The sequence below is a fragment of the Nansenia antarctica genome (assembly GCF_963989245.1).
Source record: "Nansenia antarctica genome assembly, chromosome: 10".
NCBI classification, from domain to species: domain Eukaryota; kingdom Metazoa; phylum Chordata; class Actinopteri; order Argentiniformes; family Microstomatidae; genus Nansenia; species Nansenia antarctica.
Window position 1 is genome coordinate 32,460,665 of NC_137680.1, and position 17,789 is coordinate 32,478,453.

The following is a 17,789-nucleotide window of genomic DNA, read 5'->3' on the forward strand; positions in this document are numbered from 1 at the left end:
TTCTTTTTTTTCTTCTTTTTTTTTAATCTTTTTTTTTTTTTTTTTACAATATGCTTCAATACAATATGTTTTTCTATCCTAAAGGATGATAAGAAATAATAATCAAATCTAATAGGCTATATCGTATTTTCTGGGGGGGGGAAGTAAATACTTATAATAATATAATACGTATATTGTCTTATTATACACAACAGCAATACCACCATTGATGAAGAACCCCGCTTTCAACACTGTCTCAGACTTTGTTTTCCAAAGACCTTAAGGAGAGAGGAGTTTCTGATCGTTCCTTGGCTGCGCCCACCCCCACCCCTCTTCACGTAATTCATGTTCTTGGCCAATCCTCTCTCTCTCCAAAATCTTTACGCCGTGCGGGCTATAAGAACTCCGTTAGTTTCTGAAGTATCAGAAAAACATTTCTTGTCTCGGGATCCCATGCATGTATGGATATTTGGTGCATTCAAAGACAGCAAAAGCCACAACTGGAATTAACCATTAAATTAATGAAAGGAACATTTGGACTTTTGCTCGTCTTGCTTCTAACTGAGGAAGATGTCTGAGGATATGATGGGGGAAGAGTCGAGCTCCCCTGTGTCTCCAGTGGACAGTCTCAGCAACAGCGAGGGAGAGCTGGACAGCCAACCGAAGAGATGTGGGAGGAAAAGGAGATCAAGCAGGAAGAACGGGGAGGATTCCCATAGCCCGACCCCTGGGAAGAGAGGGAAGAGAGAGAAGTCCAGCAGCAGCAGCAGTCCGCAGTCTTTCGAGGAGCTGCACACGCAACGAGTCATGGCCAACGTGCGCGAGCGGCAGAGGACGCAGTCGCTCAACGAAGCTTTCACGTCCTTGAGGAAAATTATTCCCACTTTGCCCTCCGATAAACTCAGCAAAATACAAACCCTCAAACTCGCTTCCAGGTACATCGATTTCCTCTACCAAGTGCTGCAGAGCGATGAGTTGGACTCCAAAATGGCAAGTTGCAGTTATGTGGCTCATGAGAGGTTAAGCTATGCGTTCTCTGTGTGGAGGATGGAGGGCGCCTGGTCCATGTCAGCATCTCACTAGCCTCTGGACAGAGCTCTGTAGTCCAATGGTAGGCTCTTTCTTCCAACTCATTCGTCTTTTGAGACCAGAGATCGCAAAACATTTCACAATGTATTATCGTCCAAAAAATGAAAAATACAAAAACAGTAAAACCATTTGACGATAGATCATAGTTTAGGTCATAGCCTACTAACTATCTGTTTAGGTCATAATCATATGACTAGGCCTACTGCACGAAACTACAATATTGTTGCACTTTCCTGGATCGCATCATATTTTCCAACCCTGTTGTTCTTTGTTTTAACGTGTTGGTAGTTAAACGTCAATAATAATAATAATAATAATAATAATAATAATACTAATAATACTAATAATAATAATAATAATAATAATAATAATACGAAGAAGAATACATAATAAGGTTTTTAATACATGTTCTGATCTGCAGGTGACAGCTGATTCTGCTTATCAATTTGACGGGACAAATCTGGAGTCCAATGCTGGATACATATGCGGTATCTGGGAACAAACTTTGACAACTATTTAAAGCAGAGAGGACAGCAGCAGAGTTTAGCAGACAGCTAAACCACAGGGAGACTTTGCAAGAGAAAAGGAGGACCTGCGTGCTGGCCTGCTACACTACTACATTCTGATATATGTTTGTATTCTTATTCGTATTCTTATTGTTGACGACGAATGTTGGACATGTCTGTTTTGTGCATGCTGCCTTTGGACTCAGCCGTGCGTTGTTTTCTGTGGAGGTCAAAGTGCATCGAAGCAGTTGTCTCAGTTGTTGTGTAAGACTGTCGATGTGGACTTTGGTAGCTCACAAATAGTTTGACATGTGTCCTGAACCTGTGCAAAAAATAATTGTGGTTATTCCTTTCAGAATGCATGTATTTATTTATTGGTGGCACGTGTTACATGAGGAAGAGATCCTGTGTCTGAAATGCTTTCCTATTTGTATTATTGTTATGTAAATAATTGTATATTTCCGCAATAAAGTAAATGATTTTAAATCAATTTGCCATGTTTTGCTTCATAATTTGATGAATTACACTTAAACAATTAAATGTGTTGTGCTCTGAATTAAAATGTTTTAATCAGTCTGCTGTTAAATGTATAGGATCAAACAAACAACTAAGTTAGGTTTTTCTTTTGAAGCAAATGTGTAAAGAGGCAAACATTATTTCAGAAAATATAGGCCTAGATTTAGCCCAAATAGTATGAACTAGATTTAGCCCAAATAGTATGAACTAGATTTAGCCCAAATACTACTTTGATATTTGACATGTTTATAACATGCCCTACTCAAATCCACAAGTGGGCCATGATTAACATCAACATTTACGACAACTCACAGGGGTCATGCATTAAAAAGGGTGTACAAAAATGTGTTAGCACTGTCCCCCACTTAGGAAACATTTCACAGTTGTTTTTGACATGCAAGGCTGATGATAATCAGCGTTATCAACGTATTCCAGCTTTACCAGGGCTACACCGTTGAAATTAAATGTTCTCTCCATACATTCGATCCTGTTGGACATATAAATATAAATGAAAGTATTATTATTAGTAGTAGTAATAGTAATAGTAGTAGTAATAGTAGTAGTTGTTGTTGCTGTTGTTGTTGTTGTTGTTGTTGTTGTTGTTGTTTGATTAAAGAAATTACTATGGACAAAGGTTTTACTTTTAAACAAGTGCTACCAGCCAAGTATGTTATGTTAATGATAGAAATAGATTAAATATATAGGTCTAAGTTTAGCTCGTTCAGCTCGTTCTGTCCATTGCTAATGGCCTGCAATTCAAACCCACAAAATATAAACAAAATACTGACTCCGCGTGTTCATATCAGCACATGCTCCTTGTCTCATGGTCTACATACTATAAAGCACATATAGGGCAGGCCATGTCATGCAAGTGTTTTTGCCAAATGATTAGCATATAATGTCTCTAAATGGAAACGCTGATGAGTGAAAACACATGGTTTATATATGTTACATGCAAAATAAGGCCTATGTATTGCATATCAATTGTTAGCTGCTCTTTTAGGCGCAGTACTGGAAAGTTTGTTTTACTTTTCAACCCTCCTGAAACCGTTTGAATGAAAGCACGCGTCCGTTTGAAGGTGTGTAATTGGCTTGTGAGGCATGTATGGAATTCCCAGATGTCTATGAAATCTAAGGCGCCCTTGGTAGGCCATTGGAAGGTGGACAAGGTTAAAGTGTCTCTTGTTTTTATGATCACAGTCACTGCAAGAGAGGTTTGCATTCCAAAAACGCCAGTTCTAGTGACAAACAAAAGTTGTGGATCAGAAAAAAACTAAACATCTTCAAGTAAGAAACCAATTTACCTCACCCAATAACTGTGCATTACCTTTCGGAGGGATTTGCATTATCACAGCAGATTAAACAGAAGCCATGCAACACTCTTAAAATGCTCTTATGCAATGTAAAATAACTTGAACCAAGTATGAGTTTCTGTTTGCAGAGAGGAATTGGCAACTGACACGATGCAGAGGCACCCGAATGAAAGCTATTTTGCAGCACAGATGTTAGTATTTTAAAAAGTCACGTGAAATGAACAGATGTTCAGATGGAACAGAGACTCGCCTTCCAGTGCATTGCTCGACAGAAAGACTTCGAAATAAGTTTGGATACAAGCTTTTGCGACTCTGTTCACAACATGTACGAAAATCTAAGCATTCTGTGAGAGATAATGGATTACCATAGGCCTCCACCTGCGATGGGACCTCGGCTGATCTCCCATAGGAAACCTTCGACGCTTTAACTGACGGCTGCAACTGCGCAGGAATGTGTTGGAGATGGAGGTAAGGGAAGTGTGCTATCTGCTGGAATAAGGCATATCTATGCCTACACAATCATAGATCTACTACCAGTGTTATTAATAATGCATTTAAGTTGTGTTGATCATGTCAAGATGCCAAAATATCATTCAACTCTATGACCAAATGCACCGGGTCAGTCTAAAGTGGGCCTTGAAGAAATCGACCTGCAGTAAGATTAATACTAGTTATTAATACTATAAGAAGTAAGACTGTTATGGATGGTGATAGTAGTATACTTTCAGCATGTTTCCTTTTTCATTAATATATTTGAAAAGGTCCGAGGGTAGGTGGGATTCCATGTGTTCAAGAAAATAATACACACCTTATCATAAACCATATCAATACATCATGAATCAAAATAATATAATCCTATTGTAGTCTTACAAAATGTATAATGACTGAATAATTCCTATTAGGACGACAGATGGAAATTGACTTCTTGCTAAATCTGATGCTTGCTAAACTAAACTAAACTAAACTAAACTAAACTAAACTTGTAACCGCTTGTAAACTTGCAAACGCTGTTTGATTTCCATGAAAAAGAGAAAACACAGCCTGACAAGAAAATCTAATATCCAGAGCTCTCAAAGTGTAGCCCTGGCTGTCACAAATGAGTCTTGAATATTCCTTCTTTGACAGCATCATCAACTAAATGCATTTCCCCCTTGATTCCGTCAGACGGAATAGGCCACTATATCACCCTGCATGCTCATGGCACATGGTAGATTAATCAAGCGACATTCCAGCTCAGTAATTATCTTAACAATTAGGCTCCTGTAACCGACTTAGTAGTTATATCGGTGTGTGTATTTCGATCGTACGAAATTATCGTGTTTTTGCTATGAGAGGCAAACAGTTATAATGATGATAATAATAATAATAATGATAATAATAATTTCGCTAATAGTATATTGCTTATACTATTATTATTATTATTATTATTATTACAATAAGCTATTATTATTAACTTCTTCTTTTTTTTGGGCATTATGCAGACATGGGGAATGGCAGGAAATATACTGTATGTAAGATTAGTGGCTAGGACATCAGAGTGTTTTCTTTTTTGCCTAAACGATCCCTTGTTACTTAACCTAGACGTGCACCTATCCATTTGGCTCTTGTTATTAACTAAAGATGTCATTATATAATTGTCGTACAAAAAGCTCCAGGAAGGAAAATGTCCTATATAACAAAAATAATAATATCTATATAACAAAACAAACATATTCTGGTGCTTGTCACTATTTTGTTATTTTAAAATACAACGCAAATGCATGATTATAAAATCAACAGAATCTTTAGCTCGATATAAAGTCCCATCGTACGTACCCTCAAAAGGTGCATCTGGGTATCTTATAGATGATGTTATACCTGCAACTAAAGGGCCGTACTCCGACTGCATGTTAGCGTTAGGGCTACTTCATCCTAACATGTACTGTATTTGATAAAGACTATATCTGACTATGTCTTCAGTTTAGTGCATAACTGGATTAATGTTATTGGTTATTGCTGCCCAACCACAATACAACTGAAGGAATGATAGGGACAGGTCAGGTGCAGAGCTAGCTAAAATGGACAGGTAACAACGTTATAAGAGAGACACCAGAAAGAAAAAAAACAAGAAATGGTGGAGATCTGACTGTTAATAGATTCACAAAACAGTTGGTTTTGTGAATCTATTAACATTGGTTTGTACTGCCAATAAAACAACACAACATATAGTATGTGTATAGTATGGTAGAAGGGCTGGAGATAAGATCAAAGATACGGTATTTCATTCCAAGCGAAGTATTCGTAGATAAAGGCACATCATTTTCATAATATGCCATCCCACAATGAGAGGGTCTATGAATAATTCATAGCTACAAACCGACTGAAAAACCTTCATATTCACAGATGTGAGAACATTAGACTGGCTTTGTCTGCTAATGGTTTAAGCTGCATCAAACACGCACAACGTGAATCTCACACTCTTATTTCAATGAACATTTTAAATTACAACATTGGTGTTGAACATGATTACATATACAGTAATTTTACAGTGACCAACTTTGAGTTGAAAGGATAGTAACTATCTCTGTGATCCTCGTTCACGCCAGACCTCCACCTCTTCTCTCGCCGTCTCCATCACAGAGTCACCTCAGAAAGGGAAAGAGCTAAAAGGCTGACTATACTTATTACAAAGAAAGTGAGGGTCATCCAGCAGAAATGAATAAGAAAGCCTTCATCTCCCCTGCAGTCTGGTACTGCACTATGAGGTAATGGGGGGGGGGGGGGGGGGTAAGTTACTGTTGAATCCATTGGGCTTTACTGTTTCTGAAACAGTGTGACTGCCTAGGGCTACAGTATGTGCTTATGATGAAAAGGGCATTGGTTCTGCTATTGGTTCTGCTATTGGTTCTGGTATTGGGTGATGAAGGCGACAGTGTTTGGAGTCTTAAGACTGAATTTCACTTTTTCTCTTTCATCACTTCAGCATGACAGAAATCACTCTGTTATTATGTAAGACTGCTGCAAAGCAAGGTTGCAACTGGGGTCTGCAAAGTCAAACTTGCACAGATCTCTACCTTTAGTTGCTTGAGAACACCGTCGTAACAACAACATGAATTGTTAACTTATGCATTATACATCATTTACATCCAGATGGACAGATGAGTTCAGACCCACCAAGGATTTTAGTTTGCTCTCTCGCAATATAATGCCCCATCAATACCACTGTCTCAGAACAGCCGAGGTGTTTCTGGGTCTGGACGATGGTTCATCGAGTCTCAGAAAGGCAGCAGAGGTGTATCCTTCCAATATCTACATACACCTGAGTAAGCAAAGCTGGGAATGACACAAAAAAAAGCTGGAGAAAATATTGCCCAACTGGATGACGAACTAAAAATCGTCCATATTTTTTATTCCAAGACCTTTTCATCTTTGATTTATAAGTCTCAGTTCAGTCTTTCAGGTCTAACTCAAACCATCTGATGTCTCATATCATCTCAACCGACCAGCAAGTCTTGTTTTGATTAGGATTGGCTCTTGGATTTGTGAATCGGCGCAGAGCTGCTTTTACCCCAAGTAGTTGGTGTGAGAGAAAATGAAACAGATAGGAGGAAGTTAGGCTATCCTCTTATAACTCACTGTTTTCTTCCTGGTTGGAGGATATAACATAAATTAAATATTTTATTGCTCACAATTGAATTTGCAGTAAATGTTATGAACTATGTTGGCAGGGAAAGGCTACAAGAAAATGGGATCATGGCAAATCATTTGGATGTTAATTTGAATGTGGCTCCAAGCCGATGGACAAGGCTGAACGACGTGTGTTGTTAGGATTGGCAAATAACAGATTTCAGAGGGGAAAAAAAATCACTAACATTCACATTTATTTCAGCCATAACAGGTCAGTGTTCCACCACAATGAATGGTACATTCGTAATCAAAAGTGACTCTGATTGAAACGTGGCATTGGATTGGGACCAGAGCCAGAATGTTCCTTTCACACACGTCCAAAGGACAAGTTCAGGGACTAGTGCACCTTGTGTTTACGTTCTGGGTGACGTGTGCCACCCAGGCTGCAGACAAGACATGGATCAGGGTGCTCTTGGGGAATACACAATGATGTCACAGACAGGAAATTGTTGGGAATGACTTAGCACCTTTTGGAGCTGGCAAGTCGACCATTGGCTCAGAAGCGGCTCTGTAATAATAAACAGGCAATCAGGAGGCAGCACAAGAGTACACAATGGCATTGCAGTGTTTCATGGATAAGAAAAACAGATTTTTCACTTCTGGGTGCTGATTATTTGTGTTCTCCAGTTGTCTTTAAATAGCGGGCCTTGCACAGGAAGTAGAAACATACAGATGAAGAGAAGAGGGCTTTCAGTCCAAAGCAATGATTTCAAATGTTCTGTTTATGCTCAATCATGATGGAATATACATATGTATTAACAAAAGTTATAGTTTGAATGTGACAGAGAAAATATTGTTTTTGCTGAGGGGAAAGAGAAAAAGAACACCTCCTGGTAGAATGTTCTAGAACTGTTCTGCTCTCCAGGCTGCTTCACTATGTCTCCTCCTGGTAGAATGTAAACTGTTCTGCTCTCCAGGCTGCTTCACTATGTCTCCTCCTGGTAGAATGTAAACTGTTCTGCTCTCCAGGCTGCTTCACTATGTCTCGGTGTAATTATACAGTACCTGCATATCCAGCTAGCTAGCATTGGCTCTTCTCCATTGACCAGACCGGGACGGTACAGGATGGCACGCATTTGTATCTTACCCGTACCGTATTTTCAGAAACGCTTCTCCATTATACACAACAGACCTGCCTCCCAGAATGCATTTCACATTAGAAACTAGGCACCCAAAGCACATGTGGCTATGGTTAGGGTTAGGGTTAGGGTTAGGGTTAGGGTTAGCTATGGTTTGAATGCATCTGTTGTCAAGACAGATCATGTTAAAGGGATTCTATGTACTTCATTTCAAAAACATGAATCAGGTTATCCTTAATCCTTGTTATGTATTCACTGAATAAGTGCCTGGGGCACAACCAAGAAAATCTAAAGTACCATCTGGTGCCTACTGTCTACAGCATTAGTTAGCTACAGTAGTTAGCTACAGTAGTTAGCTACAGTAGTTAGCATACTTTCTCCTGGCAATAAATCAAGAATATTCAGTGACTTTTTACTCTAACTTACTCTAACCACATAACGCTGTGTTACACAGACTACAAGACATGAAACCAATCATGGATATAAGAATATGATATGCAGAAAGACACAATTCATACACATTTTATAGATAAAAGATTAGAAGCAAAACCAAATGGAATCATAGAAATTGAATATATTTCGAATTCCCTCACTGGCTGAGCATGTGAGTGGTTACCACGGTTACCACCGTTCAAATCAGAACAGTCTTCTGAAGAGGTTGGAGCTTAATAACTACCTGGAAAACGTCCTTTCTTGGCCCATGGATCTCTGACTATGGCTGGACACAATTTGTTCCTATATGAACCAAATTGGGGGGCTGGCTCTATGCAGCCTTGGGGTAATCAGTCTAATGACTGCACCCTGTCCCTCTGGGCCGCGTCTCCCCGGGTGCTAATCCCTCTGCCTTTATTAACCTCCCGGCCCACCGGCCCCGCCCACACGACACACACTGACACACACGTCACAGTGATAATTGATGTGTTGTTACCTAATATTACAATGATCTCCTTCTTCCTTCCTCACCATGTCAGGAACTTTAATCGAGCTCATTTGGACAAATCTCAACAAATGGGAGAATAGGAGGAAGCAGAGAAATTTGGGGTTGGCATGAATTGCAACATCTTGATGGTATACAGCAGCTTTCTGTAGTTAAAAAGACGAGGATGTTGTTTTGGTCTGTACACATCTGTACCCAATGCTTTGTAATCTAGGCATTTCCATTTTTTTAAAAAACGATTCAACTGCAGACCGTCATGGTAAGGGCATGTACTGTAGCACGACTGGTCACCTATAATGTGTGTATACGCCGCCACATCTGGTCTGGCGTTTGCTCTTCTTTGTTGTTCTGTGTGATGAGTCTGTTGTTCTGTATGAGTCTGTTGTTCTGTCTGATGAGTCTGTTGTTCTGTGTGAGTCTGTTGTTCTGTGTGAGTCTGTTGTTCTGTGTGAGTCTGTTGTTCTGTGTGAGTCTGTTGTTCTGTCTGATGAGTCTGTTGTTCTGTGTGAGTCTGTTGTTCTGTGTGAGTCTGTTGTTCTGTCTGATGAGTCTGTTGTTCTGTGTGAGTCTGTTGTTCTGTGTGAGTCTGTTGTTCTGTGTGAGTATGTTGTTCTGTGTGAGTCTGTTGTTCTGTCTGATGAGTCTGTTGTTCTGTGTGAGTCTGTTGTTCTGTGTGAGTCTGTTGTTCTGTCTGATGAGTCTGTTGTTCTGTGTGAGTCTGTTGTTCTGTGTGAGTCTGTTGTTCTGTGTGAGTCTGTTGTTCTGTCTGATGAGTCTGTTGTTCTGTATGAGTCTGTTGTTCTGTATGAGTCTGTTGTTCTGTATGAGTCTGTTGTTCTGTGTGAGTCTGTTGTTCTGTATGAGTCTGTTGTTCTGTGTGATGAGTCTGTTGTTCTGTCTGATGAGTCTGTTGTTCTGTATGAGTCTGTTGTTCTGTATGAGTCTGTTGTTCTGTATGAGTCTGTTGTTCTGTCTGATGAGTCTGTTGTTCTGTGTGATGAGTCTGTTGTTCTGTCTGATGAGTCTGTTGTTCTGTGTGAGTCTGTTGTTCTGTGTGAGTCTGTTGTTCTGTGTGATGAGTCTGTTGTTCTGTCTGATGAGTCTGTTGTTCTGTGTGATGAGTCCGAAAAAAGGACAGAGCCATTTTGATCTCTAATGAGATTCGATGAACATAATCAACCATAAATGGGATAAGAAGTCTCTACCTTGGTCAAAAAGCTGCAGAAATACAGCTGGACAAAATCTCAATCAATGAATTCACTCATTTGTATCAGTTGTCGTTGCTTATTAGTAGCCCCTTTTGAGTATGTAGCATCACATCATTGCGTGATTCGTTTGGCAGGCTGTGTTAGTTCATGTGGGCAGTCTTAATTGCTGACAATCTCTTTTTGTCATGGTGGTGGCGTTTTGTTGGTCATTTTGGAGTTCTCCATGGAAACCAGCCAGTCTTTAATCTTCTATCTATGACTCATCATCATCTCTTCCCTCACTTCCCAGCAGGGGCGTTGGTGCGTGTCGCTGACTCATCACACATGGCGTCAGGATCGGAGCTCTCTGGGACAGTCCTCAGGAACCACCCTGGTCAGGTGACCAAAGCAACAACAACAACAACAACAACAACAACAACAACAACAACAACACTCAAACAAGCAACAAACGACAAGAAGTAGATGGTCCTGGAAGTTGGCATTGGCATCCAAATGTTATTTTCATAAACTGTATCATAAAGAGAATGAACGCTTGACGAGCTTACCTGCACTAAAATCAACTTTTGTTGGATGAGTAGGCAAGTAAGCTTTTCAATAATCAATAATCTGCTCTATAAATAATCTATGGACAATGAAAAACATCACGTATGTTACACATATATAGTATGCCTTCATCAAATTGTTGGTGATAGAAATCCAGTTTTGAAAGTTGAAAGTGTGCAGTCTTGTTTAACAGTCCCAGAACTCCAGACATAATACCCCAGTGTCCTATTTCCATCTATACCCCCGATCCTTGCGGGAAACCCTATTAAGAGGACCTGGTATCTCCCACTAGCCAATGTGGAGGATGACATAAAGCTTGACTTATCTCCGTTCTCAATCACTGTGTCACCAGGGTGCTGGCTCCGTCCTGCTGAATGGAAACCTGGCTGGTTTGGGACCTCAGTGCTAAATCAAGTTCAAAGCAGGCCCGTTTGTTGGCTAGGCAGGTATCGTCTTCCATCACAACTGTGGGGGGACAGTGTGTTTGGTCAACCTCTGGGCTCCCCCTTTGACTCCCAACACAGTGTGACCCCTCACAGCCACGTCGGGCTCCTTCTCTGCCCACGGTGGTCAATCTGATAAAGACAGGGGCTAACTGTGCTAACTGTCCCGGCCCTCTTGAGTTTCAATCACACTGTTTGCTAATAATGTTATTACATTTCAGCTAGTTTCATGTGCAGGTTTCATTCCTTTTATGGACCATTCAGGATTTAAAAAGTGCTCAGGCAATATCACATATAAAAGCCCTGGTCCAATAAATGACAGTCTATTAGATTAGAGAAATGTTCTAAGAAACAGTAACCATGACCAGTGGGATTCCTGAGGAGTGAGACCAGAGGAATCCACACTTCCTTGGATAAACAGGTTTCACCCTTCCCTTATTAATTCTACTGATCTTGGTGTCACCATGGATTAAGATTTTATGAATATCTCGGGTTCCTATAAATGCAAGTGGAGCGAAAAATAAATCGGTTGAAAGTATCGTTTCAGTTTTATGTCTTTTTTCTTTGGTATTTCTCATTAAAATAATAACCTGACTGAGAAAAAGAGAAATGTCTTCAAACATTGGGCAAACAAGTGACTCCTAATGTAACCTGAAGACCCATCCTGACTGCCTTTTGCATGTCAGCCCTTCCTATCCGTTGACTCTTTGATGGTGGAAGAGCAGCTTTGTTGATTAAAGCATCAGTTACTCACTGTGGGAAATGCAGGAACCAAGGGTAACCAAGGTCTGCTGTTTTTGGAACAAAACAGTCTGGTACTACTGATTGTGTAGATTAGGTTGTGGAGAGAGAGGGGGACACTCAGGCTAGTGTGGTCAGTTAACACAGCATGACGTGGTCATTACACAAGAGCAGAAGTATACATGTAATTACAACCTTTTTCTGCGTCACACAACATTAACTCTCCGCGGGCTATGGCCGAAGGCAACTGGAACTTGTATGAGAAAGCAGTTCTCTCGCTCATATCTCTACGCAGTGCTGAGAAATGTCCCTAATTCTAAAGTGAGATAACAATTCCCAAAGCTTGAAACTTCACAGGGGAAATGTTATGGAGAGGTTTACTCATGCTGAATCCTGGGTACACAGTTATGGTGAGTAGACCTGCAGTAGGTCATTTTGTTTCACATTAATGCGTTTTGTCATTTGGGTGTTATTTAGCGTAGATCCATGTTGTAACAAAATAAACCTGTCAATCAAAAAAAGTGGATGTTTGATATTGTTATTATAAAGGTAATTTTCATGCAGCATAATTTACGCCGTTCCCCCGTCTCAGCGTAAGTGGGCTAATTTCGGAGATGTTTCACATAATGCATGCCACAGTTTGTCTTTGCTCCAAATCATTTCCTTTCTTTTGATATTACACAATATCGCACCCACTGCCAAAAAGGTCTGTTTTTGTAATATATGATATTGAAAGTGAAATTATTTGGGGTTCCCTTGCATGACCTTTAACACTTGCCCCAGAGAGAGGCGAATGCCCACAGAACATATAATGGCTCCTTTCCTGTGTTGTAAACTCTGTAGTAAAGCTTGGTAATTAGGGTAGTCATGGCAACCGAGCCCAGCAGGCCCACGGTGCCGTGAACACTTGCAGAACATCAAACAATATCAAAGCACTGGGCTACCAGGCCTGGTGGAGCAGCGGTCCTGGTTTGAATTAAGGATCAACTTCCACAGTCCCTCTCCAGAAGGAGAAGGGGGGAAAGGACCGGGCCAGTACTCGCCGGACCCAACCCTCTGGATTTCATTACAGTCAATTATCTTATCTGTTTCATCTCAACGCTGACCCAAGGGCTGGCAGGCTGGGACTTTTGCAGTTGGAGAGAGAGAGAGAGAGAGCTTGCAGCCCAGCCGAGGGCCTCTGGTGATCAGTTGGAGAGAGCTGCAGCCCAGCCGAGGGCCTGCGGATCATGTCATTAAAAACACTCTTGCCCCTGCCTCTGGTGATCAAATATTTTCATGCTTTTTTTTTGCTTTTTGCAACCCCCCCAGGACATAAAGGCTTGATTATGAGCTTCTTCTCTCTTCTAAAGTTTGCCTCCATAGTTTCATCTTGTTTCAAATTGTAAATGAAATCTGATCAATTGGTAAATTGAAATTCATGTCTGTCTGTGAGAAAAATATGTATGTGTGTGTATATACAGTATATGGTATGTATATATGTTACGGTACATGTGGGAATGCGGTACATGTGGGAAAACTAGGGTTAGGGTTAGGTGCTACGGTGCTAGGGTTAAGGTTAGGGTTAGGGTTAGGGGTAGGGGTAGGGTTAGGGTTAGGATTACGGTTAGGGTTAGACATGCCAGCATGTACCAAGTCGACGTAGCACCTAACCCTAACCCTAGTTTTCCCACATGTACCGTATTCCCACATGTACCGTAACATATATACAGTTTATACACTGAACAAAAATATAAACGCAACGTTTTTGCTTAAATTTTTCCTAAGACCTAAGACTTCTTCTATGTACACAAAAGGCCTATTTCTTTCAAATTGTGTTCGCAAATTAGTTTAAATCTCTGTTGAGCTCTGAGTGAGCTCTTCTCCTTTGCCGAGATAATCCACCTGACAGGTGTGGCATATCCAGATGCTGATTAGACAGCATGATTATTGCACAGGTGCGCCTTAGGCTGGTCACAATAAAAGGCCACTCTAAAATGTGCAGTTTTTCACAGCACAATGCCACAGATGTCGCAAGTTTTAAGGGAGCGTGCAATTGGCATGCTGACTCCAGGAATGTTGCCAGAGCTGTTGTTGCCTGTGAATTGAATGTTAATTTCTCTACCATAAGCTGTCTCCAAAGTCGTTTCCAATTCCAATTCTCAGAAACGCCTTTGCAGATGGCCATGTTCATGTTTTACTCCAGAAATATTGTGTATATATATATATATAATGATATATTGTATATATATTGATGTACTGTCTGCATTTCAAGTGAGAATCTGGTTGTCAGGGGGAGACGGGTCTCTGGTCTCAGTACATTGACCATAGTCATGCTTCATTGTTGTCATTGTCATGCTTCATCTTCTTCACCGTACCCATACCTCAGTATTCAGACCTGGAAGCAGAGAGGGAGTCCATGCCTCCCAATGGTGGGGCCTGGCCACCTGCCCAAGCAGTGTGTACTCTCCAGCCCTCACCCACGCTGCCTCCACACTGGGAGACAGGGGAACACCAGCCCAGGAATAACATTGGGCAGTCCTGCTTTCTGGCAAGCATCATCAAACAGAATGTCAAGCCGTGCTCCCGCCGCCCTACCTGACCAGACTCACCCTGCTCTACCTGACCAGACTCACCCTGCCCTACCTGACCAGACTCACCCTGCCCTACCTGACCAGACTCACCCCGCCCTACCTGACCAGACTCACCCTGCCCTACCTGACCAGACTCACCCTGCCCTACCTGACCAGACTCACCCCGCCCTACCTGACCAGACTCACCCTGCCCTACCTGACCAGACTCACCCTGCCCTACCTGACCAGACCCACCCCGCCCTACCTGACCAGACTCACCCTGCCCTACCTGACCAGACTCACCCCGCCCTACCTGACCAGACTCACCCCGCCCTACCTGACCAGACTCACCCCGCCCTACCTGACCAGACTCACCCTGCCCTACCTGACCAGACTCACCCCGCCCTACCTGACCAGACCCACCCTGCTCTACCTGACCAGACCCACCCTGCCCTACCTGACCAGACCCACCCTGCCCTACTTCTGATGGGCCCAAAGACTCATCCTGCCCTACTTCTGATGGGCCCAAAGACTCACCCTGCTCTACCTGACCAAAGAGTCACCCTGCTCTACCTACGTTTCCAAAGTTGGGTGTAAGAGGTAATATTTAATGGTAGGTAGTCCACATAGTGACAGGGTCTGGTGAAACAGTCCCCAAGTAGGGCAAGGTCATTTTTCAGTTTTTTTTGTATGATGTGTCTTACATTGGAATCTGAAAATAGTTTAAGAAGATATGCTTATTTGAATGTTGGTACAAATAATAACCAAATACCGGAGAAACTCACTCTGAATCATGTTTGCTGCCACTGCATTGGTAGCTAGGTAGGAGCTAAGACATAACATCGCTATGAACCTCCAACTGCATGTTTAGCACATCATAACATGCTGAGAGAACATCAACATGCTACATGCAACATATCTACACATAATTAGATGATCACACAGTCCTTGCTTTTGAACACATCCTAAAACGTTTGTTTACAAGCCATGTATCACTTACCCAGTAGCCTACGGCAGATTATACAGTGGATCCAATTCACAAAGTATAAGTATTTAGTGATCCTAAAACTGTTGTCTGTTAAATTGAGTGGGCTCTTCAACACTTCAACTTTCATAATATGCAAAAAAACGGAAAAGTGATTAGCTCGGCTGTCCGCCCCAACCTCTGCAGCGCTCTGCTATTGAGGGCAATGCAGCTGCCAGGCAGTGATGCACCCAGTCAGTATACTCTCAGCAGTGCGTCTGTAGAAGGCCCGCAGGGTCTTGGACCCCATGCCAAACTTCTTCAACCGCCTGAGGTGAGAGAGGCGCTGCTTTGCCTTTTTCACCACCTGTTTGGTGTGCACGTCCCAGGTGAGTTCTTCTGAGATGTGGACACAGAGGAACTTAAAACTGCTGACCCTCTCTACGGCTGACCCGTTGATGGTGATAGGGTCCTGTTCCAGACCTTTCTTCCTGAAGTCCACCACCAGCTCCTAAGGTCTTGCCAGTGTTGAGAGAGAGGTTGTTCTCCTGGCTGAGGAGCAGGTTAGGGCCGGGCTGGGGAGGGCTGGGGGAGGCTGAGGAGCAGGGAGGTGCGGGGAGGGGCATGGGGCTGAAATTGAGAAGCCACCTCATCAAGAGCTGGGGGGGCTGGGGGGGCTGGGGGCCCTTGGTTTAAGACCTCCCTTCATCACGGCCATGATGCCGGGAAATGCAGAGGACGGCTGTGGCAGCAGACATGGCCCACTGTGTGCCGTTACCATGGCAACCATCCCAAAGGCCAAAGAAAACATATGACAAGAACAATAATATGAGGTGTAATCACCAAGGTCATGCAAGCCAGCTATGTGCCTCCGCTCTTATCCACCAACACTCCAGAAAAGAGGGAAAACTCTGTGTACTTTAAGGGCAAATGACTCAGTAATGTGGTCATGCCTCTGGAAACCAGGAAACCTTCGGGGCTGCTCTGGAGACTCCACACCAGCAGTCACTGAGAGATCCCAGTCCACTTCTACTGTTAGATATTTACTTTCCGGTTCTTTGTACCCGGCGCCTTGCAGATGGAATCTACCATCCTCTTTTAAGGGGGAATTTTATGACTTATTAACTGTCAACAGTTCATAACCTCCAAGGAGCTATTAAACTTTTTTAGCCCCAACAGAATTGCCAATGTTTGATTTGGACCAAAAAGTTATTGAATGTTTTTCTTTTTTCTCAAACCTTGCATACATAAGATCAACACAACAGGACAATCAACATCAACAATGAGATCTCCATGTCAAAATAGATACACAGACTTAATGATGCATTTTCTTTGTTCTTCAGTGTTATGTTTAATAAGTACAAAACACAAATACTGTCATATGCTTGACACATTGTTTTTCTCAAGATAAATGGAATTTCAGGAAAGATTACAGTGATTGTGTCGCCACAAAAACATGAATAATTTATTTGATCGCATAGTTTGACTGCATGACTTGATGTTATTTTCTTTCTTTGATGTGTTGCTACAAACATGCAGCATGTTGATGTTACATCATGTCTATCATCATTCCACAATTTTCATAGTAACAAAAGCGATTTTATGGTCAAGTTATTTATATAGCTGTAACAGTTAGGTTGTCTTCCAGACTCAACACTCTCTCTGGAGAAGCCCCGAGCTTCTCCACATGCAGCACGGGGGTCTCACTTCACTTGAGGGTATATCACTGTTTTATTTGTCCTTTACAAATGGTATCACTGGTGTGACCAAATCATTTATCACTAGCCAAAAACAACCAGGATGAATAATTGAGTCCAGATGGAGCTGATTTGAGCTTGATACAAGGGTTCTTTTCCTGTCTGTGCTTTGTAAGACAACCTCTTACACCTCCCAGGAAACTGCTGGGCAAATAAAGGCCCTGTCTGTAAATCAACAACCAGGTTTCCTCAGGTGTCAATGTTCAAATGATATACAACAGATAAAATCACTACTTACTTGGGAGGAATGAAATATTGCTATCTGTAGGATTTTAATCTCTGTATGTTTTGTGTCGCATTATAACAAAATACGACTAAATTATCGAGTTGAACCATGACTAAAAGCCATCGATATGTTGCATGCAAAAATACTCCATTTGCTTTCAAATGATACTGAAATGTTTCTGTTTTGAATCATTCGTTTTACACTTCAATGCCAATCAGACTGGAGCCTCGGGTATTCTATTATGTGTCAAGAGGTCACAGTACACCTGAA

General features: G+C 41.8%; 1 protein-coding gene across 1 annotated transcript; it reads left to right on the top strand.

The window, feature by feature from the left end:
* Positions 1–549: 549 nt before the first annotated feature.
* twist1b (twist family bHLH transcription factor 1b) lies at positions 550–1,600 on the top strand (the record flags this gene model as incomplete). The annotated part of the gene is made up of 2 exons (XM_080540300.1): positions 550–1,090; positions 1,490–1,600. One exon carries the CDS (start codon positions 550–552, stop codon positions 1,060–1,062), a length of 513 nt encoding a protein of 170 aa, XP_080396426.1. The 3' UTR covers positions 1,063–1,090; positions 1,490–1,600.
* Positions 1,601–17,789: the final 16,189 nt, after the last annotated feature.